Below are 12,588 nucleotides of genomic sequence, written 5' to 3' on the forward strand. Positions count from 1 at the left end.
GCGTGTGGGAGATTGGGGCTTAGAGAGTGCCACTACTCGCAGAGGTGGAGAGAACAAAGGTGTCAGTGTAGAGGCGGCCAGACAACATGCTGCTGCAGGAAGAATCAAAGCACAACTATCAATTAATCGAAGTTATTCGATAATCGGGTGCACACTGGGTACGCATGAGGTGAACCTATTGCTGAAAAAAAACGTAAATAGATATCGAATCTGTTATACTGCCGATATTTTATAAAATTGACCCAGGACGAATAAATGCCATTGATTTTTTTAAAAAGATTAATCGATTAACGCCATACAACAGTGCCGTTTGCATTTCAACGCCAAACAATCGGTTATACCTATAAAGCATTCTCAGTGGTCTATCTCCCGCCGGCTCCATATAAGCAGCAGTCAAACTACGCGTAAAGTTTATTGCTAGTCATAATAAATTGGCTAACGATTACGGCAGATTAGTGCGGGGACTACTGGAGCCCCCGCAACCAGAAGTCCAAAGAGACCGCTTTTTCGTTTTGATCCACAACTCCCCAGAGCGGAGTTGAAGGGTTATCTCACTAAAATAACCATTTTCCACTTTGTTGAATGTAAGTGGTGCATTTTCGGAAGGACGGCCACACAATGGTCAGAAACTTTCTAATTTAGAAATAGTAACCAGAATGGTGGAAATAGTTAGGAAGCTGCCTTTTACAGCAAGGGCTGTATTGGATTGGTTTAAAATCCATTTATTATTTATCATAAAAATACAGTAAAAAAATCAACTGCATCAATTTTTTGCCGAGAAAAGGCCAGTAATATATATTTAATTGTGCAAACATTAAAAACTACATCATGAAAATTAAGAACTGTTCTTTTCAAAAAAATTATAAATCGAATGAGCAAGTTTTGAGAAATTAGTGATGCCAGCAAACAAGATAAGAGAAATGAACAGACCAAATTCGTTTCAAGGTTTTCAGTTACATCAGCAATCAAAGTTTAAATGCTAAGTTTAAATATATATTTATAACATTCTGCTTGTATTTGTTAGCTACGTGCAGAAAGCAGTGCAAAAAAAAAGTAGACCTTCTGGACGGCTGGTTTTGAAAACGAAACCATTCCTGTAAAGTCTCATTCCTTCCATTTATTTTCTAATGTAGAAAAACCATAGTCAAGTATTCATCAGAAAATGCGCTTTGGGTCTCGCCGGAAATATTTGGATTCTCTCTATCTTTAATATTTGGCTTTGGAAAAATGACTTCGTGACCTACTCGGCCATTCGTCGGTGTATCGAAGGGCCACGTCGGTCAGCACCAAATGCTTAACACGAGAAAGGCAAACCACCGAACAACTGACAGGGAAGAGATACATTGTTAATATTTTTTTTGAAAGGTCGCCGTGTTGTCTATTCCTCCCACCAACCCATCCCCTATTCTCACCGATGTCTCCTCTCCAAAACAATTATTCATTCAGTCTGACCTCGCTTCTTTGTCTCAATGAGTTTATTAAAAGAACAAGCTTCCTGCGTGTTAAACGCGAGGCCGATCCGACGACTCATTGGCATCTGCAGGCGATTGCAAAACATTTTGCCGGAGGAATTGCGTACTGTCCATTTTATAGTTTAAAAATATTTTTAAGTTCCCTGTTTTTTTTCACCCTTTCTCCTCCATCCCTCACCCACGCCCTTTGTCCTTTCAATGAGTTCCTCCGCAGAGGGGGATAACGGACGGAGGCCAAGCGGGGAGACAGTACATGTAGGGATAGTATTGATAGGCCTGATACAGCGAGAGTAAGTGCGGATTTCCTAATTCGTCGGGGCTGTATTGTCTTTGATCGTCTCGGACCAGCACCCTGACGGCTACTTTCTTGGCCGCGGCGGGCACCGAATTAACCACCAGCTCCGCGGCCATTTGCCTCTTCTTCGTTTTGTATCTTCTATTCTGGAACCAGATTTTAACCTGCGTCTCTGTGAGTTTGAGGGCGGCTGCCAAATCCGCCCTCTCAGGGCCCGACAGATATCTCTGGTGATTGAATCTCCTCTCCAGCTCGAAGACTTGAGCGTGAGAGAATGCGGCCCGGGAGCGTTTCTTACCGGATTTACCGGGCTGGTCGGACGGTAGAAGTCTCTCCGACTTTTCGTCGTCATCTGTCGCTGTCTGGCGATCCGGATCTGAAACAATCACACAGAGCTGGTGATAATGTGGTACAAGCTTCGAGATGAAAACTCACCTATTCATCCCCTAGCAGTCCGTTTTCGCGAGCATTTCCGAGAATACTGTACAAACATTTTCATCTTCACTACATCTTCGGTAATCAGAGAAAGTGTGTGGAATTTGGGTCTTGAATTAAGATCGAAGGATTTTGTCCACACTCGAGAATCAATGTTATAACTCAGAAAGCAAGAAAGTAGAGCTTCAGTGCTTATCCTAAGTACTACTTAGATAAGATTATCTTTTATAAATATAATTCAGAAAAAGATACATGCTGAAAAAAGACACTTGTGATAAAAGACTTTCGGTATCATTGTTCAATCAGATGTAAGTTTCTGTATTACAGCCTAACGTTCACTATAAAACAGTTCTGGGACGAGTCCCCGGCCAATTTCCCCCTCCCTGGTCTTAAAGAGACTTTCAGCGTTTATGTTCTTCACGTCGTTTCCGATCTCTCCCGCATCTGGGAATTGCTTCACATTTTGCGGCCTACTTTCAGAGACAGAAGCCCAGAGCTGCCTCTGCTCTACAAAAACTGTGTGTGTGTGTGTGTGTGTGTGTGTGTGTGTGTGTGTGTGTGTATGTATGTGTATACGTATGAGTGTATGTGTGTGTACGTGTCTGTGTGTGTCTGTCTGTCTGTGTGTCTGTCTGTGTGTGTGTGTGTGTGTGTGTGTGTGTGTGTGTGTGTGTGTGTGTGTGTGTGTGTGTGTGTGTGTGTGCATTCAATCGTTTTTGTTAGGCAACTTTACATTTCAACTTTTAAAATGTTAACCAAATAATCATAAAGGCGGGCAAATGTACTAAAAGCTGGCTCTCGTCTCTTGTCCTTAAATAATAATAAAACGAATGAATAATTTTAATTGTCTGATATTTGTGTTAATTAGGGAGAATATTCCATTTGCAAAGTTCCGAGGCCATAAATTAGGAACTACCGAAAGAACTGATTATTGGTTTCATATGTTGTCTATGTGGTCAATATCACGGTGTAGGTATTCGTTGCCATTTATAAAGTAACCGTGTTAATTTCATTTAAGTCTCTTATATCCTACACGTTTGTAGATTATAAGAATGCTGGATAAATACTACAGATAGTTTAAGAAAAATCAAATTCCAAGCAGAGAAAAAAATACATACGATTAGCTATTTTATGAAGCGGAGATCTCGACACTCCCTGTTGTCAATTTCAAGTCTGCTTCCTGAATAACCACCAGATAGTTTTAAGGGAGAAAATTCGCCAGGACAGATGTAAAGTTACGACCAAAATTATCGAAGTTTTACTGATAAAAGTTTGGCCCCTGGGTTGTTGTAATTTGATAATCGGATTCCTCATACAGCCAGCTCATAATGATTTAGCGAACAATATGTTTAGCTCTACACGAAAATGATTGCTTTTAATATTTAACGGCATTCACCCTTTGTCTGCCTACCTTTATCACACTTTTCGGAGTTATTTTCCCAGTTATTTCCTTCGTTGGATTCCTCGTTGAAAGTCTCCACGAACAGCCGCCCGCTTCCCTTCTCCCCGGGTTGTTCCTCGCCATTCAGCGCATCGGCCCGCGGCTGCTGGCTCTCGCTTTCTCCCGGGCCACCCGTTACCGCGTCGTCCTGCTTCTGATCGACCCGGATAACAATCAGAGGCGTCCGTTTCTCCCGGTCCTGCTCGCGATGTGAATTCAGGCTGCGCGGCTCGACTTTCACCCGCTCCTGGTTCTGGTTCCGACCCAGCCTCGTGTCGTTGCCCCGGGTAAGAATATCCTGGATGGTGAACGGCGTCAAAGACCCTCCTTGCACAGCCATCTTCTAGTAATTTATTTACGAGTATCTAAAAGAGCAGACGGTTTCGCTCTGCTCCTAATCGGAGTGTGTTGCCAACTCCTAGTTGGCTGCTTCCCTCTTCCACAGGGATAGAAGCAAATCTCGGCGCATCCGCCGTTTCCCCTCCTTGTCGAGTGCCTGAGACGACCCGCTGCTCCTGAATTAGCTTCAGGCATTCGATCTGAGGAAAAGACGAGCGAAAAACCAGAGAAATCCACGAAAACTTCACTCGTGCACCCAGGGATCACTTTCCCCCACTTTATTTACATCCTGTATTGACAGATGGAGTTGCGTTTCTCTGATTGGTTGCTCTGCGGCGTGGCGCCCCGCCCACTTCCAGAATGGTTGGGTGATAAACATCTTGGAAGTGGATGATTGACAGCCGTGGTAGGCTGATCTAGAAGGTTAAGGCACATAGGATCATTGGATCTAATGAAATCCAAAATCGGCTAGGTGATGGGTTGCAGGAGGTGGTGGAGAAAGGATGCTTTACTGGTTAGCGGTACAGTATGTGGCCAGTGGCATGTTGTATAGATTGGTACCACGACGGTGTTAATGATCTACACTCGGTAGCCACGATATTAGGTAACCCGAACACAGGCAGGTTAATACAAATATCGAATCAGCCAATCATGTGGCAGCAACTCAAGGCATAAAAGCATGCAGACCTGGTCAAGAGGTTCAGCTGTTGTTCAGACCGAACATCAGAATGGAAAAGAAATGTGATGTAAGTGATATTGACTGTGGAATGATTGCTGGTGTCAGATGGGATGGTTTGCGTATCTCAGAAATTGCTGATCTGCTGGCTTTTTATGCACAACCATCTCTAGAGTTTACAATGAATGGTGCAAAAACAAAACAAGACATCCAGTGAATGGCAGCTCCAGGGGCAAAAGCACCTTAACACCCTGTTAACAAAAGACATCAGAGGAGAACGGCCAGATTAGGTCAAGCTTACAGTAAGGCAACTGTAACTCAAATAACCACATGTTACAACAGTGGCGTGCTGAAGAGCATCTCTGAATGCACAACACAACAAACCTTGAGGAGGATGGGCTACGTTAAGCGGAAGACCACACCGGGTTCCACTCCTGTACCAAATAAAGTGGCCGCTGAGTGTATCCACAAATGGTAAGACACTAAGAAATGCTGATGAACACAAGGACTTTAAGGTTAAAATCCATAGTTCTCATCAGAAAAGAAGCTCATCAACATCCATGCGAGGACCACTAGACTCAAGAATAATTACTTCCCCAAACTGTCAGGCTGATCAACACCCTTAACATTTCCAATCACCTTATGTACGGATACCCATGCACCTAGCATCACTTAATGCACTGTACATGCAATCAGTTTATATATATAAGCAGCCTTATTGTATTTATATTTATTGTGTTTTTATGATCCTTTACACTGAAGAATAACAATAAACCATCTTGAATCTTTAAATTAGCAACACAGATAGATAGGATGGATTAGATTAGATTATGAGGACACTCAGTCCTTGTTTATTGTCATTTAGAAATGCATGCATTAAAAAATGATACAACGCTCCTCCAGAATGATATCACGAGAAAACATAGGACAAGCCAAGACTAAAACTGACAAAACCACATAATTATAACATACAGTTACAACAGTGCAAAGCAATACCATAATTTGATAAAGAGCAGACCACGGGCACGGTAAAAAAAAAGTCTCATCATCTCACGCAGGCGGCAGAAGGGAGAAACTCTCCCCGCCATGAACCTCCAAGCGCCGCCAACTTGCCGATGCAGCACCATTGGAAGCACCCGACTGCAGCGGACTCTGAGTCCATCTGAAAACTTCAAGCCTCTGACCAACCCCTCCAACACAGCCTCTCCAAGCACTATCTTCTGCCAAGTGCTTCGACCCCACCCCGGCTGCCAAGCAACAAGCAAAGCCGAGGACTCGGGGCCTTCTCCTCCAGAGATTCTGGGCACACAGGAGAATAATAATAATAATAATAAAGGCATCCGTTAGTATTGCAAGACCATGGATCTGCGCCTAGAAAGTCTTCACTCTCCAGAGTACAGGCCTGGGAAAGGTTGTATGGAAGATCAGCAGTTGCCCATGCTGCAGGTCTCCCCTCTCCACGATAAAACTGTTGTCCAAGGAAAGGGCATTAGGACTCATACTGCTTGGCACCAGTGTCGTCGCAGAGCAATGTGTGATTACGTGCTTTTCTCAAGGGCACAACACGTTGCCTTGGCTGGGACTCGAACTCACGACCCTCAGGTTGCTAGTCCAATGCCTTAACCACTTGGCCACGTGCCCACAGGAGAAGAAAGCATTTGACATCCATGCTTTCACAGATCACTTGCATAAAAGTAGAGATGTGATGTTGTAACTTTACGAAGCATGGGATAGATAGTGCTTGGATTGCTGTGTGCAGTTCTGGCCACCACACTGTGAGGAGGATATGATTGTGTTGAGTTACAGAATGTGCAGAGGAAAGTCTCTTGGACTTGACAGAGGTGTACAAGATGATACGTAGCATAGATTGAATCTGAATCAAGTTTCATATTCTGGCATATGTCATGAGATTTGTTGTTTTGCAGCTGCAGTATATTGCAATACATAATCATTTAAAAACAATCAATTACAATAAGAAATATGTAAAAAAAAATCTCTCCCTCACTGACAATCAACACTTCAAGGCGTGTACTTAGCCACTGCTCTACTCTCCCTACACCCATCACCTCCTGTACACCTCCTCATCACCATCTAACGTTCTGCCAATAGTGGTGATGGCACCTAAGCTGTGCTCAGCTACATAGCTGTGGGTGTAGGGAGACTGGGGCAGCGGGTTAAGCACACTTGCTTGAGGTGCACCAGTGTTGAGTGTCAGCAAAGAAGAGATGTTATTTCTGATCCATACAGACTGAGGTCTCCCGATAGGAAGTCAAGGATCCGACTGCAGAGAGAGGTACGGAGGCTCAGGTTTAGGAGCTTGTTGATTAGAGCTGTGGGTATGACTGTGTTGAATGCTGAGCGATAATCAATCAACAGCAGCCAGACATAGATATTGCTATTACTCTGGTGATCAAGGCCGAGTGGAGAGCCAGTCAGATCGCATCTACTGCAGAACTATTTTAGAGATAGACAAGTTGCAGCAGGTCCAGGTCCCTGCTTCGGCAGGAGTTGATACTGGCTATGACCAACATCTCAAAGCAGTTCATCACAACTTGGTGTTACTCACAGGGGCAGTGCATCCTGTTCTTATTGGGTATTAATATGATTGTCCCCCATTTCATGCAACTTTGACTGCAGCAGTGAGAAATTGAAGAAGTCTTTCAAAAGTCCTGCCAGCTGGTTGGAAGAGGGTTTCAGTGCCCTACCAGGTACACCATTAGGTTTCCGACGCCTTGCAAGAGACCATCCTCCTGAAAGGTGTTCTGAGGTCAGTCTCCAAAACAGAGATCACAGCGTCACCGGACACTGGAGGGATTTGGATAGGTATAGTTTTATTCTCCCTTTCAAAGCATGCTAAAAAGGCATTGAGATCATCATCATGGCCATTCATGATGTTAGATTTTGCCTTGTAGGAAGTAACGGGCTGCAAACCTTGCCAGATCTGATGTGCATCTGATTCCATCACTAATTTCAATTGCGATTGATCTTTCACCCTTAATATAGTCTTCTGTAGGTTGTATCTGAACATCTTGTATTGTTCGAGACCTAGACCTCAGCACAGTACGGATCTTCTGGTTCATTCACAGCTTTTGGTTTGGATATGTCCAGGATGTTCTTGGAGAGACACACTCAGCTACACAGAACCTGATGGAGTCAGTGACGTATTCAATCAAATTTGAAGATTAGTCTCTGAATATTGTCCAGTCCATGGACTCAAAGCAATCCTGTATGTGTTCCTTCACCTCCCTTGGTCCACATCATGGGTGCTGCAGTCTTCAGTCTCTGCTTATACGCTAGGAGTAGAAGTACAGTCAGGTAATCAGTCTTTCCAAAGTGTGGGCATGGGATGGCACGGCAAGCATTCTAGATGGTGGCATAACAGTGGGTAAGTGTGTTGGCACCTCTAATTCCACAGGTGATATGTTGGTGATAGCTGTTCAGAGACTTGTTCAAGTTTGCCTCATTAAAATCCCCTGCAATGATAGGGAAGGCATCAAGTTGCACTGTTTTATGACTGCTGATTATGGTGTTCAGCTGCTCCAGAGCGTGTCTGAAGTTGGCATGAGGTGGAATGTACACCATTATCAGGATGATGGTGGAAAACTCCCTTGGCAGATAAAATAGACAATACCTCACCAAAAGATGTTGCATGTTGGATGAGCCAGATTGACACAGAATAGCCACATCTGTTCACCATGATGAGCGAATCATAAAGCATAAAGCGTACTCCACATCCTCTATCTTTAAGAGACTGAGTTAACAGCTAGAGACATTTTCCTGTGGAAATGATTAATACCAGGGGTCTTAACTTAACTTTAAGATGATTGGAGGAGAGTACAGAGGAATGTCATAGGTGACTTTTTTTACACAGAAAGTGATGGCTACATGGAACATGGTTGAGGCAGATACATTGGTGACATTTAAGAAACTCTTGAATAGGCACATGGATGATAGAAAAATGGAGAGAAGGGTTAGATTGATCTTAGAGTAGGTTTAAAGGTCAGCATAGCATTGTGGGCCAAAGGGCCTGTAATGTTCTATGTTGTCTGCATTGGGTGATGTTATCAATGGGAAGAAATCAAATAGGCTGAATTTGCTTCCCCTAATGTGAAGGAGGTTGAGTGATGACCTGATAGCAGTATATAAAATTATAAGATAGAGTATATATAGGGTAGATAATCAAAATCAGTTTCCAATGACAAGGACATAATGTAAGTCAAAGAGTCACAGAGTGAGGAAGAAGTTCTAAAGGTTTATTTCTATTGTTTGTTTTCACTTTTTTATATTTGCACATGTTTCTTCTTTTACACATTGGTTGTTTGTCAGTCTTCATCTGTGTGTAATATTTCATTGAGTCTATCTTTGCTCTGCTGTGAATGCCTGCAAGAAAATTAATCTCGGGGTAGTATACAGTATATTGCCCATCACATATAAAGTCTCCCCACCGATGAACACATCTAGATGAAACACTGTCACAGGAAAGCCACATCCAGCGTCAGGGACCTCCGCCACGCAGGACATGCTTTCTTCTCACTGCTGCCAAAAGGAAGAAAGTACAGGAGTCTCGAGACACACTATCAAGTTCAGTAGCAGTTATTACCTCTCAACCATCAGGCTCGTGAACCAAAGGGGATAACTTCACTCAGACCATCACTGAACTGTTCCCACAACCTATGGACTCATTTTTAAGGACTCTTCATCTCATGTTCTCAAAATGTATTGTTTATTTATTATTATTATTATTATTTTGTCTTTATTTTTGTATTTGCACAGTTTGCTGTCTTTTGCACATTGGTTGAATGCCCAAGTTGCTGTGGGCTTTCTTTTGTTCTGTTATGATTATTATTCCATTATGGATTGATTGAATATGCCCGCAAGAAAATGAATTTCAAGGTTTCATATGGTGCCATATGTGTACTTGGATAATAAATCTACTTTGAACATTGAAAGGAGATTTAATAGCAAAATGATTTTTACACAAGATGCTATTGCTAGGTAGAACACACTGCTACAAGAGTTGGTGGAGTCAGATACAATCGTAATGTTTAAGAGACACTTGCATTTGTTTCATTCGCTCTGAATCACTGGCCCATTCCAAAATAGCCTACAATGTGCTCTGTAAGTGCAATGCATTTTCTGTCTGTGCTACATTTAGTCTGCCTGCCAATTCTATCTGCACAGTTTACCAGAATGTTAAGAATCAGAAATTCTTAAATGTGTACCTATTGCCTGCCTGGCATTGACAAGGTCCTCACCCAGCCTCTGCATACACAGGGAGCAGTTCTGATGTTAATACTCTGTATATTTACATGGAGTGCTACCACAAGAAAGCAGCATGCAACTTCAAAGTCCCTTACCATCCAGGTCACGCTCTCTTTTCTACTACGATCAGGTGGGTGGTATAGGAGTCTAAGACCCCTCATACCAGGTTCAAGAACAGTTGTTACTCTACAGCCATCAAACCTCTAAACCAACGTAGAAAACTTCACTCACCACAACTCTGAACTTACAAACTCACTTTCAAGGACTCTTTACAGCTCGCTATCAGTATTGCATTTTTTTTTATTTGCAGTTTACCTTCATTTGCACATTGGTTGTTTGTCAGTCAGTCTTTATGTATGGTTTTCATAGATTCTAATGTATTTCTTTATTTTTCCTGTAAATGCCTGTAAGAAAGTGAATCTCAAGGTAGTAAACAAGCATGTACATACTTTGATAATAAATTTACTTTGAAATTTGAGTTTTGGTAGTGTTACGTACCCCGTAACTGGGTTGCCAAACCAGCAGAAATGGATCACTCAGTTGGAGTCTGGATTACTAGAACTAAGAAAGTTTTATTGAAGAAACAAGCAACACAGTAATCGAAAGGATAATAAATGCAACAGTTCAGCAATGATAAACACACATGTGCACAGAATTAAGATAACAGCATCAATCAAGCTCTATCGTTGTCTAGGGGTAAATGACCAAATTTCAAAGTGACACAAAAGTTCAGTCCAATTTAGTTCAGTGCGCAGTAATCGTTGCCATGGCGATGGACAACGTGGGGGTAGGGAGAGAGAGAACAGGAACGATTGATCATTCAGACACGGCTTCCACTCACAGACCGACGATATCGCTCACAAGCAGCTCCCGGGCGGGTCCTTTGTGATGTCACCTGAGGTCACCGACTGTGACCCCTCCTCCACATGCGGTCGATCCTCTGCAGTGAACCCGGCACCCAAGCGAGGGTGGACACACTCCGGGTTCCTGCTGATCATACCTTTCCACCCCGTGCGTTTAAGGTCCGATACTTCCCACCGACTCATGAGAGGCGCACCGCTTCCAGGGTCTCGTTACCTCGGGTGTCGTGTGTGTCCTGCCTTAGCGAACCTGTCCCTTTTTATCCCCCTGCTGGGGTATCGCCTGTCCATCACCTCAAACGGTTCAGGGTTCAAAGGGGGAGCCGCTCCAGACAGCTCTCTCTCCCGTCCCTTCGTTACACATCTCCAGACGCTGCTCCATTGTTCCTTATCTCTCCTTCCTCTGAGGACAGGTGGCAGACCACTTGCTGATGCCACTGATGCTAACCCAGGCCAGCAAACATCTTAATTTTATGTGTATTCTCGTCACAGTAGCTCTAGGGAATACAAACTATAACTTTTTTACATCTACACAAATTTTTCTTTTTGAACATTAAGGGTTAGAACATGCAAGGGAATGCTGAGATAAGGGATCAACCAAGGACAGAATAGTCTGAGGGGTCTAATGGCCTTCTCCTACTACAAATTCTTACATTCTTAGAATCACGTTTGCTGACTCCAAACCCTACTGTTCAGCTATAACCAACTCAGTAGCAACAAAATGCATTTATGCAATCTTATCTGCATTTCCCAGAATTATCTCAGTTTGCTTCGCATTACTGTGTAGATTAACTCTACCACATGGACAATAAAGTGAAACAAATTGAAAAATACCACAGCTATGACTCTGGCATGGATCTTTTAAACTCAATGTCACTGAATAGTAGAAATGAAATACCCATATCTAGAAAGCAAAAGTGATTTCTTAAGCAGGGTAGGAATTCCATGCTAAGAACTTATTTTGTAGGAATGAAACCTGATTCCAATGTGCCTCTGCCTGGGATGACATCACTGGAGCTCCAACATAATCCAGTGAGAACAGATTGGGCTCTCCCTCCCCAGTGTCTCAGGACAATAGAAATGAATGGCAGCAATGTCAGGCCGCATGGCATCTCTCCCCATGCAGTAAAATGACGACTGATCTGTCTGTACCCTCCTGCCTGTTCTCCAGAAACTCTGACTTCCCTGCAGACAAAATTAATCTGGGAATGTCAGATATGTTTGATTTTATTGCCTCCACAGATCTCTGGAGTAGGGAGTTCCAAAGACACATGACCCTCTGAGAATAGAAATTCTTTGTTATCTTTGACTTAAATGGGTGCTCCCACATTCTGAGACTACTAAAAGCAAGGATGTAATGCTGAGATTTTATAAGGCATTGGACAGACTGCACTTAGCGAATTGCAAGCAGGTTTTGGCTCCTTATTTAAGAAAAGGTATGCTGGCATTGCAGATGGTCAAGAGGAGGTTCGTGAGAATGATTCCAGGAATGAAAGGGTTAATGTAAGAGAAGCATTTAATGGCTTTGGGCCTGTACTTATTGGAGTTCAGATGAATGACGAGATCTCAAAAAAAGCTATCAAATATCAAAAGGCCTAGATAGAGTGGACTTGGAGAGGATGCTTCCTATGGTAGAGTAGTCTAAGACCAGAGGGCATAGCCTCAAAGTAAATGGACATCCCTTTATAACAGGAGATTAGGAGGAATTTCTTTAGCCAGAGGGTGGTGAATCTGTTGAATTTATTGCCATGGATGGCTGTGGAGGCCAAGTTATTGGGTATGTTTGAATTGGAGGTTCATAAGTTCTT

The 12,588-nt window shown here is 43.0% G+C and overlaps 1 protein-coding gene across 1 annotated transcript; it reads right to left on the reverse strand.

Moving 5' to 3' along the window:
* Positions 1-784: 784 nt before the first annotated feature.
* On the reverse strand, positions 785-4,229 carry LOC134358657 (homeobox protein zampogna-like). Its single transcript, XM_063071112.1, has 2 exons — positions 3,614-4,229; positions 785-2,143 (listed from the first exon to the last, which is right to left on the reverse strand). Exons 1-2 carry the CDS (start codon positions 3,981-3,983, stop codon positions 1,668-1,670), a joined length of 846 nt encoding a protein of 281 aa, XP_062927182.1. The 5' UTR covers positions 3,984-4,229; the 3' UTR covers positions 785-1,667.
* Between the last annotated feature and the right edge of the window lie 8,359 nt (positions 4,230-12,588).

The sequence above is a fragment of the Mobula hypostoma genome, chromosome 19 (assembly GCF_963921235.1).
Source record: "Mobula hypostoma chromosome 19, sMobHyp1.1, whole genome shotgun sequence".
Lineage (NCBI taxonomy): Eukaryota > Metazoa > Chordata > Chondrichthyes > Myliobatiformes > Myliobatidae > Mobula > Mobula hypostoma.

Excerpts from the sequence above, each read along its gene's own strand:
- LOC134358657 (XM_063071112.1), bottom strand. The coding sequence starts at position 3,983 with ATGGCTGTGCAAGGAGGGTCTTTGACGCCGTTCACCATCCAGGATATT. Across the intron at positions 2,144-3,613 it reads CTCCGAAAAGTGTGATAAAG|ATCCGGATCGCCAGACAGCG; the intron begins GTAGGCAGACAA and ends TGATTGTTTCAG.